General features: G+C 37.7%; 1 protein-coding gene across 2 annotated transcripts in view; it reads left to right on the forward strand.

The window, feature by feature from the left end:
• Positions 1-20,629, forward strand: part of Mme (membrane metalloendopeptidase) — a 78,389-nt gene extending 57,760 nt beyond the window's left edge. For both annotated transcript variants that reach the window (XM_036191284.1, XM_036191283.1), the window contains exons 17-23: positions 1,129-1,187; positions 5,978-6,097; positions 7,668-7,801; positions 7,904-7,969; positions 11,488-11,583; positions 11,912-11,988; positions 19,471-20,629. In XM_036191284.1, the coding sequence (XP_036047177.1) occupies positions 1,129-1,187; positions 5,978-6,097; positions 7,668-7,801; positions 7,904-7,969; positions 11,488-11,583; positions 11,912-11,988; positions 19,471-19,570 (652 nt within the window). In that variant the 3' untranslated portion in view covers positions 19,571-20,629. The remainder of the gene's footprint in view (positions 1-1,128; positions 1,188-5,977; positions 6,098-7,667; positions 7,802-7,903; positions 7,970-11,487; positions 11,584-11,911; positions 11,989-19,470) is intronic.
• The last annotated feature ends 1,978 nt before the right edge of the window (positions 20,630-22,607 follow it).

Consider the following 22,607-nt stretch of genomic DNA (forward strand, 5'->3'; position numbering starts at 1 on the left):
CACCTTTGCTCAATTAGCTGTAATGTTGCCTTTTTATAGATATCTTTTTGAAGATTTGATTTATTTTTAATCATGTATGTGTTTGTGTGTTTATGTGTGTGTGTGTGTGTGTGTGTGTGTGTGTATGTTATATACACACGGGTGCAGGTTCCCTCAGAGGCCAGAAGCATCAGATCTCCTGGAACTGGAGTTATAGGCACCTGTGGTTGCTGAGAAATGAACTCTGGTCCTCTGAAAGAGCAATTCCTACTCTTAACCACTGTACCATCTCTCCCAATGTTGCATTTTTAAAACAAGATTTAAAGAGCAATAATTTGAAGTTCATTGCTCCAAGATAATCTCTGATTTCCCAAAAAGGCTCAGTATAAACTAAGAATTGAATTCTTAAAAGCTACTTGAATCTGAAATTTTACTAACCTTTGTTTCATATATTGTCAACTGTTCCAGAATTGTTGAGACAATTTAGTATCAAAGCATAAAGCGAAGTACATTTCAATATAATTTGAACCTACTACTGTAGCTAGAATCTTCCTGCCTGGCCCATGGTCGGACAAATCTCTCCCGAAGCTGCTCAGACCCAACCAAGTAAACACACAGAGACTTATATTGCTTACAAACTGTGTGGCTGTGGCAGCCTTCTTGTTATCTAGTTCTTCTATCTTAAATTAACCCATTTCTATTAGTCTATAAGTTGCCACATGGCTCATGGCTTACTGGAATCTTACATCTTGCTTGTCATGGCAGGGGCTGGCAGTGTCTCTCTGTCTCAGCCTTCCATTTTCCCTGTATTCTCCTCTCTCTTTTTCCTGCCTATACTTCCTTCCTGGCTACTGGCCAATCAGCACTTTATTTATACAGAGCAATATCAACAGCATACTACAGTTTCTGAAAAGATGTAGTAAATTTTGTACAACCACATACCTCCACAAAAATCCATGCAAATGAAATAACAGATTGTAGACTGGGATATATATGGAATTTTCAATGAATAGAAATATTTTCCAATGACTCTAAATTCTAGTATGCCAAAGTCAATTTGTTGATTATATTTCACATTTGTTTTTGTGGTAAACAGATTGAATGAGGTAATGGAGTATCTTTTGTAACAAGTTCTTATGTTTTTCATAGGTGGATAAGTGGAGCAGCTGTGGTCAATGCATTTTACTCTTCAGGCAGAAATCAGATAGGTAAGGTATATTCCTAAATAATTCTTTAGTATTCCTCAACTTTTTTCAGGCCACAGTTTGCTGTATGACCAACTTTTAATACTCCCCTACAAGTAAAAGTAAAAGTGATAATGAGTTATTGCTTCACTTCTTGAAGTATCCATGTACCTCTTTTCACTGTAATAGGAAAATAAAAATTAATCCAAATCATGTTAGATAGTTGTTTCATGCATAACATCCAATCTATAATGTAAATGATTTATCTTATTCCCATGTGCTCTTTGAAAGTTCCTTTTTAAAATTATATTGTCTCTTTGAGTTATTGGGCATCAGCCCGTTAAAGTTATTGGAGGTTCAAAGAGCCAACTCTTCATTGACCCAGTTCTCTTGGTAATTCAGTAAGCAGCCTGCCTAGCAGAGATTCTCCTATTCTTTGTCGTCTTTATCCAAAGCTTCCAAAGAATTCAGAAGGTTGATAAGAAAACAAACAAACAAACAAAACAAACAACAACAACAACAAAAAAACAGTGCCCTCAGCTTCAGTTGCCAACTTGACAGAGACTAGAGTCAAGTGGAAAACCTCACTTGAGTTTGTCCTGGAGATAAGACTTTGGGGAGTTTGTCTTGATTGTTAATTGATGTAGGTGGGACCAGTGTAATACAGACAGTACCATCCCTGGACAGGTGAGCCTGGGCTACATGAGAAGCAAGCAAAGCATGAGTCTGAGTGAACAAGCCATCAAGCAGCATTCCTTGTGACTTCACTCAGTGCTAGGCTGTAACCAGGAAGTGTAGGGCGGGCAGATAAATCCATTCTTGCTCTAAGTTGCTTTAGGTCATGGTGTGTGTCACAGCAACGGAAAGGAGACTGAACAGCTGGGTTAGACGTTACCATATAAAATTATGTTACCCAGCTGCTTTTGTTCAAAGTAGGAAACAAACTTTTGTTGCACTAATAGTAGTATCATAAACTATAATGAAAATTAACATATGTATGAATAATATGATGAATAAATGAATAACTTGACATGGCAAAGGTATGTTTCCTCTCTTCCTGGGTAAACCCGGGAATATTTGAAAGCAGTCTTTCTTATCATATAAACAGGCCCATTTTTTTCCAAGAGTTTTTACCACGTTGACAGACATCAAACAGACACTGGCAGAAGTACACTAAAGCCATAAAGCAGGCTTCTCCAAAGGGACTCAGTCTAGGCCTTTATATCAAAGCATGGCCAGAATTAAGGAATGATCATCTCAGCATCATTTTAAACTATTCTTTTTATATCTCTAAGTCTGTTTTAAGCCTCACCTTTTTGAAATCTGTTACTGATTTGAAATAGAAATTACTAAAAGCCTTTCAAAGTACTTGTCATTACTTAAAAAACAAACCTTAAAGCATGTTTTTTTTTTTTTTTTTATTTTGAGGTATAACTTCCCCCATGCTTTTAAGCCTAAGAAGAAGCATATTAAGACATTGTCTACATTTTCTTTTAGTATTTTTATGGCTTCTATTTTTGAAGTAAAACTTTATCTGTAATTTACTTTGGCATATGATATGAAAACAGATTACATAAGGAATCTGGAAAGGCTATCTTTATATAGCATGTAGATAATAATTAAGATGTGCCCCCTAAGCAAGAAACAATTAGCTCAAAGTATGTTTTCTGAAAAGAGGAGAGATTACTTCAAACTAGACAAGATTTGTTTGATGATCAACTCCCTTGCACCTATACCACTGTGTGTCATAGTATAATGCATTTACAAAACCAATCAGCAACTTTATCTAGAATGCCTTTATCTAGAAAGGTACTTCACTTTGGAATCTCAAAATATGATGATGATGATGAAGATAGATGGATGGGTAAACAGATACAGACAGACAAACAGACAGATAGATAGATGGATTTTTCTGGAGACTGAATGGAGACTGAACCTAGGGCCTTGCTCAGTATGAACATACACTCTACCACTGAGCAGCGTTCTCAGCCCACTCCCCAAATACGCCCCTCTTTTTAATATGCATAGTTCTGTCAGTGGGAGATCTAGTTCATTCTACATGGAAACCCTATTAGGAGAATTGCTTTCTAACATGAAGTGAGGCAGCTAGACATTTATTTCTGCCTTAGGGAAATTCAGCACAGCTTCACTTCAAGTGAAGTGAAAGAAAGACCCTAGATACTGCCAGATCTGGTACTGACTCACCTTCAGATTGAACCTGACTGCAAACTTGAACTGTGGTTGAAATATCTTAAAGTTGAGTTGCTTGGAATCTTGAAAAGATCAGGGGGCAACTACTGGGGTGGGGGTAAGAATGCAGACAGGGAGGAAGAAAAGTAGTGATCTTTCATTTTGTGGTCCCTTGATTTATTTAATTGGCCAGCTTGCTGGCAGCCATGAAGTGACCTGTCAGTGACTAGCAATACTGTGATGCTTGCTAGTAAAGCAGTGAGCTTATTGGAGAAAAATCCTCCTAGAAAAATTTGAGCTGACCAAGTTAAAGGAGCTCATAATCTGCCAAGCTGAACTTGAAGATTAGTATTAATATGAGCCATAAAAAATCATATCACTTATTTGAAGAATGGCATCTAAGGCTGTAATTAAGTCTGTGTGGTTAATGTTTAGCCTTGATAGCACATTTCATAAGAACATTTTATATAATAGGTAGATTTTAATCAAAGTACATAGTGTGGGAGATAATACTCAGTTTAAGTTAATAAAGAACTGCATATAATTTGTGTAACTTTCAGCTAAAAATAATCTCTTGGCACTGTTTAGCTCAGGCAGATACATGTGAGGTATTACTTTTACCCAAATTCTCCAGGGCAAAGGTCTATTTTTATTATTTTATCATTTGAAAATGATAGACAATGGCAACTTTCCAACATATTGAAAGGTCTAAAGAACAAAATTGCTTAGAGTTTTTAAAGTCACCTCTGTAAATATCTAATATTTATCCCAGAAGCTCATGAAAGCTTAGGTCATATTTACCATGTCTAAAAGAAAAATATTTGCTACATTGTGTTAGATAGACCTTAAATTTATCTTCTTTTTTAATTACTGAATGTCAAGGCCTTTCACTTATATTCTTGATATTCTGTAAAGGCAAGACTCAGAATTTTGCATGTAATACATGTTCATACTACATACAATTCTTTATCAATTCCAGAACATAGTGCTGCAGTTACCTAGTGGGTACTAGAACTTTAAAACAGGAAAGGTAAAATTACTGAATTATAAGAATCCATCTTCATTCATTTCTAAAGTCAGGGGTTAACTTCGTCTAGACATCATTGGCTAAAAACAGTGGCACCTTTACATTAAATAGAGGCAATATATCCCAAGGAAAAATGATTGAGACATATTAGTATATTTTACAGACAGAGTATTTAGCAGGTATATTTATTATAAGACAATATTGCAAAGGACTAGGCAATAGATGAATGTTAGGTACCAGGAGAAGCAGGAAAGAATGATGGCATGCAGGGTCAGGAGAAGGATGCAGAACAATGATGACTTTCCAAAGTTTCTTAGCAGGAAAGGAATAATGACTATTATTGCACTTTAATATGGCTACAGAATACAATAAGAGGGTAGATTAGATTAGGATAGATTACAGGTTGGACAGGAAGTGAGAACATAATCTTAAGAAATAGTAATTCTTGACATGAGGAACAAGTGTGAGGTAAGATGTACTGTCAAACTCCCAGAATAAACAACAAAATGTGCTTTTGGAAGAACAGTGTACCTCTTGGTCTTTGCCTACATGTGCTGTGCAAACTTTGTAAAGGAAAAGAAGCAACTGAGATCAATAGAACAGGTTCGCTGTTGCACTCTGTTGACACTACCCTACAAAGTGCCATTAGGAAAAAATAACAGGCAAGAGACTGGTATCTAGGAGGGGAAAGTGTTTGCTGTTTGATATACTTAATTGTTTTTGAGACATAAAAATGGAAAAAGTTTTCAACTTAATTCATGTGTTATGACAGTCATAAATAGTACTATTCATTTATTTACCAAACTTTTTAAATAAAATAATCTTATTCTTTGAGATTTTCATGTCTAACAAACTTTTTATAGACATCTTAGTCTATGAAACATACATATTCATTTGTTTATAATTGATTATTTATGCAGTCAACACATTTTTTTGGGTGCTAATTCTATTCCAAGCACTGTCTGGCTATGGATTCTAGAAATAATGACTTTAAAAGCAGATGTACCAAAGAATACATACGTAAATGTGTATGAACACATAAATCTCTGATCTCACAGGGCTGATTTTGGGGTGCCAGGATGGAGATGAGCAAATCAGATAAAGAAGGACTCCAACTATAAACTAGGAAATAAACAGAATTTAGAGAAGTCATAGGAACTTTGATAAAAATAAAATAGTGTTAAATGATGGAGGGACCCCTTTGACTGAATGGCAGTTTATTTTAGATAAAATTGTGGATGGGTACAATTTCAGAGGTAACATTGAACAGAAATGTGTGATATTGGGTAGCTCTTATTTCCAAATATTTAAACTAAACTTCCTGAATGTAGCTTATAAATTTTCCTTGTAGAAAAAAAAAACTTAAAAGAGATTGGTAGGAAAATTGTGATGAATAAATCACAGGTCATGTACAGCACTGACTCAGCCACTTCTCCGCCATCAATAATAAATGACTGTGTTGGTTTCTATCACCCAAGACTTTTGTTATCCACCGAAGTGAAGCCGACGTAGTAGAAACAGGTTAGCAAGCATGATGCTGTCACTGACAATGCCACAGATACTCTTCACAAACCTTCCACCATCTTCTCTCCTTTAGTCTTTCCTGCTGGCATTTTGCAGCCCCCCTTCTTCAGTGCCCGGCAGTCCAACTCACTGAACTATGGGGGCATCGGGATGGTCATTGGACACGAAATCACTCATGGCTTTGATGACAATGGTAAAGTATAGGTAACATTTCTCTTTGGCTGAAATATATCTTCCTGAGTTCAAGAGTTACAGTTTATCAGTACAAAACTCCATTTGTTTATCAGCGTGTTGCTGACCTAAGTCTCACTACAAAGCCAGTGTTCCATTTAAAGTGTTTCTTAAGAAACTCAAAATGTTAATGGGCGGTAAGAAACATGTGCTTTACAGTCTGAGAGACTAACAAAAATATTCACATTGAGCAAGTACTGTGGTGTTCTGCACCAGAAATGATGCTCACTCCTACTTTGAGTGTCTTCTTAGCTTTCCAGGCTCATGGTGAGCAGGGTCTTTTGATAGAAAGTCAGAAGCCATCACTTATCCATTGCCCTGTGGCTTGTAAGCTGCTTGTAACCAGGAACTTTTTTTTTCTCATCTTATATTTAATACATAATTTAGAACCCTGTAAACAGTAGACACTTAAATGTTGATATGCATTCCTAAATAACCAAGAAGACTTACAGTTTTAATTAAAGTCAAACAAAATTAAAATAAAGACAGAAGATATGTAAAAAGACCATAGCAAAACTTGTAACAAGTTTTAGTTCACAAAATGTTAACTGAACAGAATTCTAGAAAGACAAAGAGACAAGAAGAATAGCACTTTAAGGAGAACATACTAGGTGTCTGTTAATTCAATTAGTCAGTACAACAGTCTTAACCGGTGCTGACTAATAATGTTTCCATTTGAAAAATAGAAACACACAGAGGCATATAGCATATTTGTGCAATGTTATAAAACCTGGAATTGGTAGAATCAGCATGTAAGTTCAAATTTTGTTTCATTGCCTGTTTCTTATCCACTGTATCATAAATATTTAAAACATGGTAAAATTAAAGGTCAAAACATATAAAGTATGTAAGTGCATTTGGAGATACAAAAAAGAAAATGATCAATGTCATTTCAATCTAGCAAGAAAACTCAAAAAGAAAAAGGGATATTTCTCTTTGTGTTTAAAGTAGAGAGAAACACAGAGTTAGTTTCATAAAGGGTCTGGGAACATGAAATGGGTTGCCAGAATAAAGGTGTTGACCTTTTAAAGTCTAAAAATGTCAAATCAAATGGTCTTGGTTCAGATGGAAAGCATCGAGAATAGCAAGACATGCTTTCAGGAGTGTTTATCCAGTGGCCTCATCTGCATTAGCACAAGCCAAGTGGATGAAATACCTATCAATTCCACATTGGCAGATCAACTTTGGGCTTTCCCAAAGAAAGCAGAAGTTGGAGGAGTTAGCAATTTCTCTCAATGTCTGCCTCATTCCATGATCACTCACATTGTAGTATTTTAGTCCTTTGCACATTAAACTAGACACCTCAAGATGGAAGGACTGTATCCATGTCAATATCCTTGCTGTGGTTTTATAGTGTTACAAAATGCCACTGAGGAGCGGGGACAGTGAGCAGGAGGTCTCTCCGTGTTGTTTCTTACAACTGCATGTGAATCTACTTCAAGAATTTCAGTTATAACAATGAGCATGAGAATAATCTTATTCTCATTTTTATTGTAACAAATTTCCTTTTTTACTAAATGAATATGATACAGGCAGAAATTTTAACAAAGATGGAGACCTCATCGACTGGTGGACTCAGCAGTCTGCAAATAATTTTAAAGACCAATCCCAGTGCATGGTGTACCAGTATGGAAACTTTACGTGGGACCTAGCAGGTGGACAGCATGTATGTCATCAGTATTCCCCAGAAAAGCTTTAGACATTCAATCACAAGTGAAATGTTGGTGCTTTCTATAAAAATCCTAATAGAGAATCTTTCTTTAAACAGCTCAATGGAATTAATACACTAGGAGAAAACATTGCTGATAATGGAGGTATTGGCCAAGCATACAGAGTGAGTATTTACACTGTGCTCCCATTTCACCCATGGGAATGTTAATTTATCATATTTACCCATATTTCTGTAAAGCCTCTTCTAAGAGACACATATAAACAAAAGTGAAGAATGGGAAATGGGAATCATGTGAAGAGCAAGAGGGTTGTACATATGCTCATCATAAGGGTCTGTAAGGTTGACAAGATGTGATAGAGCCAGGGTAGAAAGGAAGCCCTCAACATTCCAACGGAAGATATGAGAAGATGATGCACAAACCTGTAGAAGACACAAAATATTTCTAAGAAATAATCCCTGAATTAAAATTCTTAGTAAATATGTCCATGCAAGTGATTATTTCAGGATCATTCACCAGTATGAGTGAGACCTTCCTCTCAGCAGGTGAGGCAGCTTGTGGAGATGATAACCAGCATACACTGAAGACATAACGTTAAGCCACAGTCTGCTCACTGAGAAACAGTTAGGGACCCGACCATGATATGGCTCCAAGATATGGCCATGTAGTTGGCCCAACTATTATTCTTCAAAAATTATTATTGTTGGAATATTCATTAGATCCATAGCCTTCCACTTATTCTTGCAAGCAACAAGTACTTTATTTACATATTTTTGAGAATTTTATATAGGAGTACTGTATTTCCATCATTTTCACACATTTCTCTCCCCTCAACTCCTCCTGTGCCTCCCACTCCCCTTCAGATTCATAATCTTCTTATTTACTATTATCCACACATACATGCAAAAACTACTGAGTCCTTTTAGTGAAGCTTGCATGTGCATTAATTAGGGCTGATCATTTGGAACTGGACTTGTCCCTGCAGAAATTGATTCTCCCTCTCTAGGCTACCATTGACTGCCTGTAGCTCTTCATCTGAGGTGGAGATTTGTGAAATATTTTCCACCCATAGGCATGTTGGCTGGCAGTATCATTATGCAGGTCTTATTTAGGGACCCACGCTGTTTAGATTTTATGGATACAGCTTCCTTGTGATGTCTAGAAGGCATTATAGTACAGCAGGTGTCCAGGGCCTCTGATCTCTACAGTCCTTCTTCCTAAGTACTTTTAAGGACTTGGCTTTGTTTGTAGTACGATTTTAGGGCCTAGAGATGTATAAACACAGCTTCCATGAAAGATTTCAGTAATTGAGGATGTGAGTAAGAATTAAAAGATGATCCAATAAATTCCAGTGTGGAAGAGAAAATAGGGAATTCCATAAAAGGATGGAAAAATTATGTTTTTAGAAGCAACAAGGGGGAGTGAAGATGAATTTGAGTGTACCTCTTGATCCTGAAGCTGCCCAAGTATGAGAGAATAGCAGCCTACTTGAAGTGACACAAAGGATGTCCATGAGAGGGAAACAGGTTTTCACAGATAGGATGGATAGAATGTTTGAGGACTGAATAGGATTTTTTGGTCATCACTGGAATGTTGAGGGTAAAGGGTAAGAGAACCTTGGTGATGATCAGGAAAGTAGAAGCATCACAACGGAACAGAGAGATGACTGTTGGGCCCTGCAATGTACCCAAAACAAAGCGTCATCCTAGTAGGAGGCCTGGGAGATGAATTCAGATAAATGTCCCTGCCCATTACTGAGGGTGGTACATTGTTACTACCTTGAATGCTGGGTAATTAATGTTTCTATTTCTCACTAGGTGGCAAACAGTATGCATTTTACCTCTTTAGATACTGGATAATTTTTTATTTCCTATAAATAGTCTTCAGAGTTATTGTAGGATATAGTTAGATTCATTGGAAACGGTTTGCTCCCTTTTGGACTTGTTTGGATAGCATGTTAGTTGGGACTGGGATAATGCTTAGTTTAGAGGAAACTGATTTCCCCCTACTGATGCCAAATCCTGCCCTGTGGATCTTGAGTGCCCCATCTTTGTCCTGCTGTGCCCAGGCACTCTTATTTGTAATCCTTTGGGGATGATCTCCAGATTAACATGAAGCTGAATATTCAAGGGTACCCTCTTATTATCTTAGAATCTTCTTTCAGGATTTCTCTTTCTTAGTATCCTGGCCAGTGTAACCCAAAGCCATCAATTACTTTTCAACTCAGAACTCCCCAAACTTCCATTGACTCTCCCCTCCCTTCACTGTGGCATAAATGCTCATGGAGAAATAATATAAGCCTGCTATAGAACTCGCCTTTGTTACTAACCATCTTTCAGGACAGTCTTCTTTTGTCAGGTGTAACGTTAAAGACTGGTTTTCAATGTCATGCAAGCCATTGTCTCATTTGTTTTGCCCATCTTTTTGTTGATTCAGCAACAGTCCCTGTCACGCTGTGTTGACTGGAAGTGGCCATGTTAGTAATTAGCACCTTTGAGGGTTCTGCTCTACTACCCACCTACACCAGGCTGATAATTACAGTAGGAAAGGAAAGCTCAATTGTACAAATATTCGTGACACTATATGAGCTCTTTGTAAGTAGTGACTTGACCCTCTGTTAGACCATGTACTCTCTAAGTGGGAAGAGGCATAAACTTCCCCCCTCTCTCCAAAATCTCTAGATAGCAAAGGTTCACAAGTCTATGGTGATGGTAAACAGAAAGAAACAAAATACATTTTTAACTTACGTAATTGATGGATGTTCTTTATAAGTTAGGAGGGGCTGACTGGCTAAGCGGGTAAAGGCGCTTGCCACTAAACCTGAGCACCTCACCTCCTCTAGATCCACTTGGTGGAAGGAGAGAACTGACTTCTGCCAGTTGTTCTCTGATCTCTACATGTGTGCCATGGTGTGCACACATGCATTTGTGTACTCACAAATAAATAAATAAATGCCATTTAATTTGTTTAAGAAATTGCAAATAACGTGTCTCAGGAAGTTTATTATTTATCCATTTTTAAATGACATATAGCAGAGCAAAACTAAATTTCTCAATAGTGAATATGAATCTTTAAGGTTTCAGAACATTTTCTGAGAATCAGGTGATGAAAATGCCGTTCTCCGGATGTTACTGGAAGTTAGTTTACTTTGTTCTGTGTCAAGGGAACCAGAGCTCTTGCTTCTCCTTCACCTCAGAACCACAGGACACTGAGCCCTAAGGAATCTCAACAGAATCCCTTAACTTTTGGCAAGAGCCACTCAGACTAAATCTGGTGTGAGTCTATTTTGCCAAGAGTAGTAACAAAGCTAAATATAGCAATTGCAGATGACTCCTTTGGCAACCCATTCTTCCAGCGAGCTGGACTTACCCATCTATCCATAGACAATTTTAAGGTAAGATTTTCATCACGTATTCAAGTCATCCTTTCATCCAACTGACATGTAGTGTGATCCTCTAACATGCCAGACTCTGGTCATCTGCTAATGGGTCTCTTATTCTTTCTGAACATTTATAGATACATTCTAGTCTCCTTCCTAATCCATGAAAGAGTTGCAGGCTGCCATATCTAAATGTATTTTTATAGTGATTTGATGTAGAAGGCGAATTACTTGGTTACATGGTCTTTCATGATAGGTTTTTATATAAATTTAGAAATTGTATGTTTTTATTTTACTACTTAGGCCTATCAGAATTATGTTAAAAAGAATGGTGAAGAAAAATTACTCCCTGGAATTGACCTAAATCACAAACAACTATTCTTCTTGAACTTTGCCCAGGTAATATATCTTTCATGATTGATAAATGTGAAAATCATTTTGAGTTGTAATTTCATAGCAAGTTGGATATTGCATGATGTTTTCTTCTTTTAATTAATTGGGGTAAAGCATTTGACTTAACTAATTTCCATTATTTGCACCAAGATTGTCAGATCATGTTCCTTATGAATGATTATGTTTATGGTTGCCTTTCACTGAACGTCATTTGAAGAGTAAATAGTTGAATGCAAATGCCAAATTATTGTGCTTCCCCACCACCACCACCTACCCACAATGCTCCATGATTATACCTGAGCATGTTGTTTTCTTTGTCTACTTATACTTCCAGGTGTGGTGTGGGACCTACAGGCCAGAGTATGCAGTCAATTCCATTAAAACAGATGTACACAGTCCTGGCAATTTCAGGTATGTGGTTATGAATAGCAGCTGGGCTGTTCCAGTGTTGACTCCACAACTTCTATACATCATATTTGGCTTTTTATACTTCTTATTCTATACCATTTAAGACTACTGTGAATGTGTGCATGTATGTATTTATACACGTATGTGTGGAAGTGCACGTGTGTGCATATATGTGTGCGTAAGAGTGTGCTTGTGCATGTTTGTGTGTGTTCATGCACAGGTGTATGTGTGCATGTATGTGTGTGTGCATGTGTCTCTGTCTGTGCCTGAATACATGTCAAAGATAGGCCTCCAAAGACCACACCAGTAATGGTTACACAAGCACAGCTCTGGCCATTCTGTCCTCCAGAATACATATGTCCTAAGCTCAGTGCCTGATAGATTGAAACAAAGATGTCACCTCCTAACAGTGGTTTGATGGAACCACCAGCCAGTAGAACATATTTCTAAGAGACTGTGAATGTGAGTTCCAAATGCCAAAGAAAGATTTTAATTCTACATTAAGGGAAGCATTTCTCTTGGAGGTTCTCCAACATTGAATACCTTATCCGCAACACTCCAGGAGTGAGTACATTACAGCAGAGGTCAGAGAACAGCCCAGCAAGGCTACTAGTAGAATGCTCTTTGAGGTGGAAGAATGGGAACATGTAAGAGATCAATGTATTAGAAGAGAATGGCTGTATCCCTGACAACCTTTGAATGTTGAGTTCTAGAGTCCCTTAGCCTGGCATCCTAACGCAATTCCTTTCTCTCACAATGTAACATTTAACATCCCTTGCTGTCAAGACCACCTTCCAAGAAGGAAACCAGAAAAAAAATTAACTAAAAATTTTGTACTTTGGAAAACTGAGTTTGAAAACAAAAGTTATTACCCAAATTTTTTTTAAACTCTACCTAAAATGAATGTGAATACATTACCTAGAAAATTAACTACTGACAGAAACACGTTTCATTGGAAAGTCACAAGTAGCAATTAAACACCTTAAACTTCAGTGAGGGCATTGGTTTGTCCCTGTGTCACCTCTGTCCCTGTCACCAGCCTCGTGTGGCCTATGACTTAGCCATCCCTTAAAATTTCCTCATGCAACAACAGCTTGTTGCGTTTTGCTCTCCCTGTAATGTGACTTAAAGTTAGTCCTGTTAATTAACTTATCCATACTAGATGCTTTTAGTTAACTGCTTTCCACAGAAAGGCATTGTGGATCTATTCTCACTATGGTTTAATCCAAGAGAATTTTAGTTTAATTTTAATAGTGTGCTTTATTTGTTTTGTTTTGTTTATTCCTTTGATTACCAACATGGTCACGTTAAAAAAAAAAAAAAGTGGGTTTTCAGGAGCTAAAAATATAAGAATCTAATTCTGAGGATAGCAGAGAACATTTATAAATGGATATAAAACAGTTTGTCAGACCTTTGCTCTGTATGTTCCTATGAAAATAAGCAGATCTCCATAAAGAGCTAGATTCCTTCAGTAGTGTCGAGCTACTGAATGAGCTGCCATCCTTGGAAAGTAAGGTGTTGCACATTAATGTTCTTCTGTTTTGATGAGACAGGCTGCTGTTACTATTGTTAGTTATGCTTTGGTCTCTTAACCTAGTGAAATCGTCACAGCTAGCACGCCCAGGCCTGTTCAGCTCTGTGCAAGTAACAGTGTCCTTTCGTTTTTCATTTGGGCCCTATGTTAGGGTTTTTCTGCACATTTGTCTGAGCCCTAGGACTACCTAATTTTTAATCTCTGGCCTCGGCTTCTTAATGTGTAAGGACTAAATTATAGAGAGAGTTGTTGGAAGATTCATGTTAATGGATATAAGTGCCTGTTACTTATACATGCTTGAAAATTAGTACTGTTTGTTTTTTTTCTTTAAATAAGAGACCTGGATAGAATAAAAAAATATGTGGAAAGTTATGGACTTTGAGGACTAGAGAAATGGCTCAGAGATTAAGAGTGTGTGCTGCTCTTGCAAAGAATGTGGATTTGGTTCCCAGCACACGTCAGGAGGCTCAAAACCACATTTGACTCCATCTCTGGGAGCCCTACTAAAGCCCTACTCTGGCTTCCACTGGCACCAAGCATGTATATGGCACACAAATGTGCTTGCAGATGAAGCAGTCATACACATAAAGTAAAAATGAAGAAATCATTTTTAAAAAGTCTGTAATGAACTTAACACCACTTCACAGTAAGCTAGTACTTCCATGCCATTCATCACTCATTTCTTCTGCTCTGCATAGTTACAGATGTAATGAGTGTTGGCCAACTATCACAGGTAAGAGTGACTGCATTCCACCTCGATATTTTCGTATAAACATGTAAAGTCATTTATATATTCAATTGTGATTCTCACACCAATTATATCCCTATTTTCCATTCATAATAAGAGAAGTATGTGCGTGTTTTAAGAATAAATGGAAGGCCAGCCTTTGTCAAGGAAATTACTATTTTCTCTGGAGGTAAAGGGATTTCCTTGGCAAAAGGCTAGGTTATGTTGTAGCTTTGGAAAAAGGCTGTTTCTTGGCAATTCAAGGTGAAACATATTTTACAAGAACTTTCAAAACCAACAATCCTTGAGCTATTCTTCAAAATTGATGCTGGGTGGTTTATCTAAAAATATTTTCAAAAGAGAGGAAGATTGTTAAACCCATGCTGAAGCAGCTGTGCCATCAAAATCGAAAGAGGAACTATTTCCAGGATGACGTCCCAATATGTTTATAAGTGTAATCTTTCCAACATTTTATGCAGGTACTTTCAACCAATGTGGGCACTTGGTTTCCCTTTATAAGTTAACATGCTTAAGCTAACTGCTCTTTGAAATCCTGTTTCTTCCATTCACCTTAAAATTAGCATCAACTCCTGATATTTTATGACCATCAGGATGGGTTTTTATAAGTTGTCCAGCACTCCAGTTAGTATATATTAATATACATATTATCACCTGTGGTAGAATATATGCTTCTCAACATGGCTCTGTCATGAAAGGATCAAAATGAGAAATTATAATGAGTGGATAGTCTCTTCATAAATGGAACCAGTTAATTTTGAGTCTAAGTCATTAATTTTAAGGAATTATTAGCAGATTGTCAGAGTACCTATCAATTGAAGAGGATTTATTCAATAATTTAAAAATTCCATTTACTATCCAGGCATAGTAGTACTTGCTTTTGATCCTAGGACTTGGGAAGCAGAGGCCAGCTGATCTCTGTGATATCAAGGCCAGTCTGGTCTATATAGTGAGTTCCAGACAGCTAGAGCTATACATAGTGAGATACTGGCTCAGATGAATAATTAATTAATTAATTATTTAATTAATTAGGTGAATGATTAAATATACACAAATAAATAAATAATCCATTTGCTTTTGATCAGGAGTACTATATTGTAGGTCTAAAGTCCATCCTCAGTCACATAGGTGTTCAGCTCACTAGATTTTTGATGTTTTTAATAGAAATGGTTATTTCACAGGGCATAAATAGAACCAGCACAATTGACTATTCTACATCATAGAGTAAAAACTTTGAATGAATCATATTAAGGAAACAATGGAAGTTTTTATCTTCTGTTAATAAAAATGCAAACACACAAGTGACAGAATTTTAATGTAGCATGAAACCCATGCTAATATTGTATGCAATACTAACAAAATATGACCTCACTCTTAGAGAAGAGATTCATTGTATTCAAAATGTACCCAACCTTCAAAATGATTATTCATATCACCTGTCCAAATATTTGATGATATAAATAGCATTAAACACTAACTACAAACCTGGGAAAGAAAAGAGAAGTACTGGTGTGTTGTTGACCTGGTTATTCACAATCAAATTATCTAGAAGTCTTGAGTGGAAAAGAGGAAATACAACAGAGATGGAGATCTGGGGGTTCTTGTGTTGGCTGTATCTGGATTGTCAACTCCCAGTTATGTTTTCCAAAGATTAGTCTTTCTACATGACTTTAATTTCAACAATGGCAGGTGGATCTCTATGAGTTTGAGGCCAGCCTGAACTATATAGTCAGACCTTGTCTAAAAAAAGGATAAAGAAAAGAAAGAAGAAAAGGAAAGAAAGAGGGAGGGAGGAAAGAAAGCAAAAAGAGTGAAAGAAAGAAATGCAGAGTTAAGGCATAGATTTGGATATTTACACTGATGTAATGGTTCCTGCATATCTACAACACCTACTGAGAAAAGGGCTTTATTTATGTATCAATGAAACACTGAGGTTCTTCCATTTTTTGCATACACATAATACCAACCAGGGAGCTTCTTCCTCAGAATGAGGATATCCCTAGCCACCAACACTGTCCCCTCCACAGTATCTAAATGAATATTCCTCAGCACATTGAGAGGGTAGTTAAGCCTGGACCCTAAAAGAGTCAAGACCATCAAAATGATTAACTTCTAAGATTTTTTTTTCCCCTCTGACATGAGGTATTGCTGTGTAGCCCAGACCAGCCTTAAACTTACTGACTTCTTGCAGCTTCCTGAATAGGTAGAATTGGGGGTATATGCCATCACTGTCATCTTCTAAGATGCTTTTCTACCTAGACCATGCCTTTGACTCCATTTATTCAGTTGAATTTCTCCACCCTTTCTCCCCCTTCTCTTCTTACCTTATAAACAAACAAACCTCCATTTCTCACCATTCTAGAAACTGGAAGTCTAAGTGATAGCATAGTCAGGTTCTGGTGTTATTGTTGTAGTTGTAGATTCAATCTTCTCCTGTACCTGATGGTGGAAAGAGCGGATTTGTTTTTCAGCATTTCAGATATGAGACACTTTAAAGCTGTCAGATTAAGTTAGCTCTAAGCTGCTAAACAATTAGAAGGTGGGAGTTGGTCAACGTACTATACTTTCTAGATGAAAGAACCCAAAGTCATCACCTGAATCTAGAGATTAGGGTGTAGTCTTCAATTCAAGCCTGCTGCGGTCACTCAAATCCTTGACACCTGAGTGCACACTGTTGGCAGAGCCTCCACTCTTCATATTCAGATTCAGGAATGTCCACATGCCATTCTGTTTGTTTACAACAGGAAGGTGCTTATGTCTTTCACACAAACTTCAGACCTGTACAGGCTAGCTGTCTACCTCCCAAGTATACCTATAGATATTAAAATCTTCAGCATTGACCCTCAGTTAACCTCAAGCCCTCAAATCAAAAAGATATATCTTTAAGACTACCCTTAATAGTCCCCAAAACTAGCATCCCAAACATGTATGTCTTCCTGAGGATAGGGAATTGAGGCTATGAGGTGGGATGAAGCAGCAGCTGAATGTTAGTGGATGGGACACTGGGAAGTCGGGTGTAGAAATCACCTGTGCTGCTCTTCTCTTTCCTTCAGTGAGAAGGGAAAGCAAGGCTGCATTTCTTGTTCTATAGTGACAAACGAACAACAAACACCAATGCAGCTTTTCCTTCATACTGTCCTTTGATGTGCGGATTATCGTCATGACCAAGTGACAGGTTCATTCATTCAGCTTGTCCTGAATCAGAAGGTGAATATAAATCACTTAGTTGGCTTTGAAGATTCAGCAGAGAGCAGGCTACTCACAGCATTTTGCTCACAGAAATGACAGTTTGATGATATTATAACAGCTTTGATACGGATAAGACAAATGGAAAGGGGTAATTTAGATAGTAGTCAGAAAACGCTGCTATCCAAGTTAAGGTTATCCATTGTTGTGATGAAGCATCATGACCAAAGCAACTTAGGGAGGAAAGAGTTTATTTGGCTTATGCTGCCAAATCACTGTTCATCACCAAAGGAAGTCAGGACAGGAACCTGGAGGCAGGAACTGATGCAGAGGCCATGGAGGTGTGCTACTTACTCACTTGCTCTCATGTCTTGCTCAGTCTGCTTTCTTATAGAACTCAGGACCATCAGCCCAGAGGGGGCACCACCCACAATGGGCTGGGCCCTCCCCCATCAATCATTAATTAAGAAAATGCTCTACAGGCTTGCTACAGCCCAATCTTATAGAGGAATTTTCTTAATTGAGGTGTCCTCCTCTCAGATAACTTTAGCTTGTGTCAAGTTGACATAAAACCTAGCACAGCTGTCAAGGGGGTGATGATGAAGGCTGGAGGGTGTTAGCCATGTTCTGGCTGAGATGTGATTTCCCCAGGTAGTGGGCTTCATCGCAACAGTAGGTTGTGGTTGCTATGAAGAATGAAAATACATTAGGCTGGCATAGTTTGCGCTGGATGTGGAATTTGAAGGAAAATGCACTACATAGACTAAGTCTGGATTTCCTTCATGCGTCACTGGGAATTATAAATTATGATTTATTTTTTAAGATCACTCAGACTTCTACATGTAGAATATCTGGAGGGGAGACAAGTGCTAAGAAGTGTACATGCCCTTACCCACCACATCAGAGAGTGCTGTAATCACTTTTTCCTTCTCTCCCATCACTAAAAAGCATTTGCCTCCAACCTTTACCTCCCAACCTTAGGAGAGGGTAGTGTGGTCCCAGAAGGAGGAAAACGGAAGGAACTGGTTGAGAGGTGGTATGATACTGTTGCCTTGTATTGACCTACTTCTCCCTTCAAATGCTGCTTAGTTCAGATAGTGGGTTGCACAGCTTTATTTTGCCTGTTGGTGCCACAAATAAGAGGAAATGGGTATTTTCCAGCTCTTTCCAGTTACTGAGACTGAATCCAGTTTCCAATATGTAAGGAGGGCTTTGGAGACAATAAATAAATAAATAAATAAATAAATAAATAAATAAATAAATAAATAAAATAACTTCTCTATCTTTCTGACTAAATCAAGTCAACAAAAATCTACTAAGAGAAAGTTGGGGAGAGAGTAGTAAGAATATATAAATATATATGTAAATGTGAAATGGTCAAAAAGCAGTTAATCACTTAAATTAAAAGAAATATATACTTAATATAAACATTGAAATAGTTTTCTAAAATTATTGGTCATTATTACATTATGATTATTATAAAATGAACTATTAAAACATTATTTAAAATCTGAGCCCTCTTAAGAAACAGTTAAAATCATGTTTTTTAAAATCTTTTCACTAAACTCTTCTCACAAAAACACTTTCAAATATTAATTGTCCGTTTATCTTAAACAAACATGTAGCATACTTTTATGTTGTGAATCCTCTTTACAGTCTAGTGACATTGTAACAACAGCTTTGATAGAATGTGTTAGATGCATGCTACAGATAAAAATTCTGAACAGTCTTGAAAATGTTCCAAAGTTTGTGCTCTTAACTCCTGCATGATGACCTTCCATCCATCTAAGAATGTTGTAAATGTGAAGGATCTAATTCATCATACTAAGTTTCTATTCACTCATTTGAGTTGCATAGAGGAGTTCCGCAGTGGGAGGGCAATGGAGAGACGGCTCAGACCTTCAAGGCTGGGCTCACAACTGCAAGGACAAGCGGACCAAGAGAATGTCTATGGTCTCCAAATGTGACACGGACACTGAGCATCCAGTGCTGACGGCAACTTTTTTTGTTTGTTTCAAAGGATTATTGGGACTTTGCAGAACTCTGCTGAGTTTGCAGACGCCTTTCACTGCCGCAAGAATTCATACATGAATCCAGAAAGGAAATGTCGGGTTTGGTGATCTTCACGAGAAGCAGAGCATCCATGGCAAGACTCGTTAAAGCCACAGAGACAGGACTCTCCCTTCAGGGACACTGGGCCCTGGAAGTTTCTGCAGCTAATGGAGGCAATTCACAGAGATGAGCACAAGCTAACATACATGCAATTATCTTATTGAATCCACTGTGATTGGAAGGGGGAGGTAACCTAAGGTCTATCAAATCAATCACATCACTGTGTAAATAATGCTTACTTTCAATGGCAGTGTTACTGTTCATTTCTGTTTCTCACCCAAACAGCAAGTTTAGTGCTGTCCATAGAGAACAGTGTTCACTCTCGAGGCAGACTACAACTTCCGATCAAAGAGGAGAAGATGTTGAATTCAGCTGGACACCAGAGCACAGTGCCAGCACTTGCTTCTGTTTGCAACACTCATGCTCCTTTAAAACGCTCCCAAAGAACTCCCATGCGTACTGTGGCCTTAAGGCTTGTGCAGTTCGAAACTCATTTTCCCATACATGAGTTACTCATTATCATTCTAGTTGAAGCACTGTTATGGTAAAAATGAATATCTGAAACTTTCCTGTTTCCCCACTTTAATGATGTTGAGATTCTTTCGCCCCTGCGGTTTTTTGAGCAATTTCTTGCTCCCTCTGCCTCTCAGACGTGGTCTTTTGAAAGATTTACAGGAATGTATAAACTATAATTCTATATTTAATTATTAACTACATTTGTGACTGAATACTCATTACTATAGGTAATCGTTGAATATTGAAGTTAAATGGCCAAGATGGATAGTTACAAAGATCTGTAATGTGATGTACAGATGAAAATTTGGGACTTTTCAAATCATTGGTGAGAAATTTTAAGTACAAACTGTAAAGGTGAAGGTTATCGAGCCACTGTCTGGAGATATGTAATAGTTGTGGTTTATAGACAGCATTTCCAAGAGTAAGTCTGTCCCCAAGGGTGGCTAGAAAAGGGCCTACCTGTATCTGTGTTGCTCCATGGGTCCTTATTTCTTCAGATTTGTCATCTAATGGAAATATTTTGATAATAAATCAAAGTTGTGAGTCCCTTACCAGGCCTGTGTGAAAGCCAGCTAGTTCTAGAAAGCCCATGTCTGAGTAGAGAGGGGAGGCCTCCAGCAGACCTGTTTCTGGATTTCTACAACTCGTGGATCCTGAGTGGAATCCTCCCAAAGTGCTCACATTCCTTCCTTTCTTGTCCTTCTGCTTACTTTAGTGCATTTCACTATCCAGTTAAGATGTTGCAAAAGAGGTGCACTTCTACAATCCTTATTTTTCTACCAAAAGGTGAAAATGAGAATATTTCTATCCAATATATTGGTTTTCATGCTTCTTGGAAAAAGCCCATGTGTCTGTAAAAATATTACTACAATATAATGTATAAAACTGTATAGAACAGAAATATACAGTTAGTGAATGGTCTCCCTGTGAACATAGCACTGTAGCTACAACCTATAAGAAATGGGACACTGTCCTAGCTCTCCGCCATCATCATTTCAGTCCTCCACACACATTATCCAGATGTCCCGCACCAGATCTTTGCCCCATTTCGTCTTCTAGTCAACCATGCATTCTTTCTTACCTGACTTCTCTCTGCCTTACATTTGTAAGATATAGCTGTATGGTTGGTTTGTGTGTGGATCTGTCATTGTCGATTTGTGTGACTAGACTACAATCTTCCATCCTATTGGTGATGGACTCTTTAAGAATTTTCCTGGTTTGGATTGTTACAAATGATACAACTATGCATTATGAACTGTGCTTACATAGTCCTCTTTACTTTTGAACCATCTGTGCAATCACTTTCCCAAATCTTTCAAAAAATTATCATAAATATTGAAAGCAGCTTCAGACTAACCACAAATATCCTTATTCTTTGCCCTTTTACCACAAATGCTATTATCACAGATAATTACAGTATACTTATATCACTATTTCTTTTAAATCAACTTAAACATACTTGAGTATTATTTGTAGTGGTCGTACTAGATTTCATTTAAACAGTTATCTTTGGGTTGTTTTTATCCCTGTCTGTGATAGAAACTAAAGAAGTGAAGAGTAACCAGTACAAACTATAAATGGCTACCAGCATCTCCACTGGTAGTTCATTAAAGCAACCAGCTCCCTTTCCTATATAACAGCAACTCTGGTGCCTACATCCCTGCTGTACATAAAACAATCTTTGGGCAAAAGGACATACAAAACTGAGAATAGCAACTTCTTCCCTCTTCCTCACACATCCAGACATCCCTTGTTGTAGCTGGTACTCAGAACCCTGTATTCTCTTAATTCCTACCAACAGTCTGTGATATTACTTTATATATAATCTCACTCATAAATCCACTTCCACCATGTTTAAGTTCTGATCAGGGAGAGTTTAGAAGCAGAACACCAAGGCTTGAGAGCTGTTAGAACTTAGCAGTGATGAGAAAATGAAGCTCCTGGCAATATATGTTGGCAAGGAGCCTGCTTCCATACCACAGTGTCTGTGTACAAGGCCAAAGGATGCTCCCCAGAAAGGTGAGGGCTTGTCCTACTTCCACCCTGCCACTGCTGCCAATGTGGCCCGGGGCACATGCATATTCCTTGAGGCCGCTGCTTCTCTTACCCATGTAGAAGACAATTCGATTCCAGCAGTCTGTACCAATGCTGCCTTCCCTTTAATCTGTTACCCAGGAAATAAGGACCAAAATGCTAACAAGCTTGGGGCTGTAATACTGTTACTACTAGGCATGTTGACAGGGCAAAAGCTTGCTAATTTCCTCAAAGTGTTTATAATTCCTGTAGCAATGGGTGAAGCTCTTAGAGTAGAAGGTATCTGTTCTTTTGGAAAGAAAATAAGATTCTACTATGTCAAGAGAAGCATAATCAGAAATTTTTAATGAGTTCCTAGTCTCTGGGATAGAAAATAACAACAACTATTTTCATAATGTTGCTTCTATACCTAGTTGACTCTGTTCCAATCCCACCAATCCACATGTAAACCTACACACACCATTTATGCCTTGAAAAAAATTTAAGATTAAATGG

Source organism: Onychomys torridus, chromosome 6, assembly GCF_903995425.1.
Source record: "Onychomys torridus chromosome 6, mOncTor1.1, whole genome shotgun sequence".
NCBI lineage: Eukaryota > Metazoa > Chordata > Mammalia > Rodentia > Cricetidae > Onychomys > Onychomys torridus.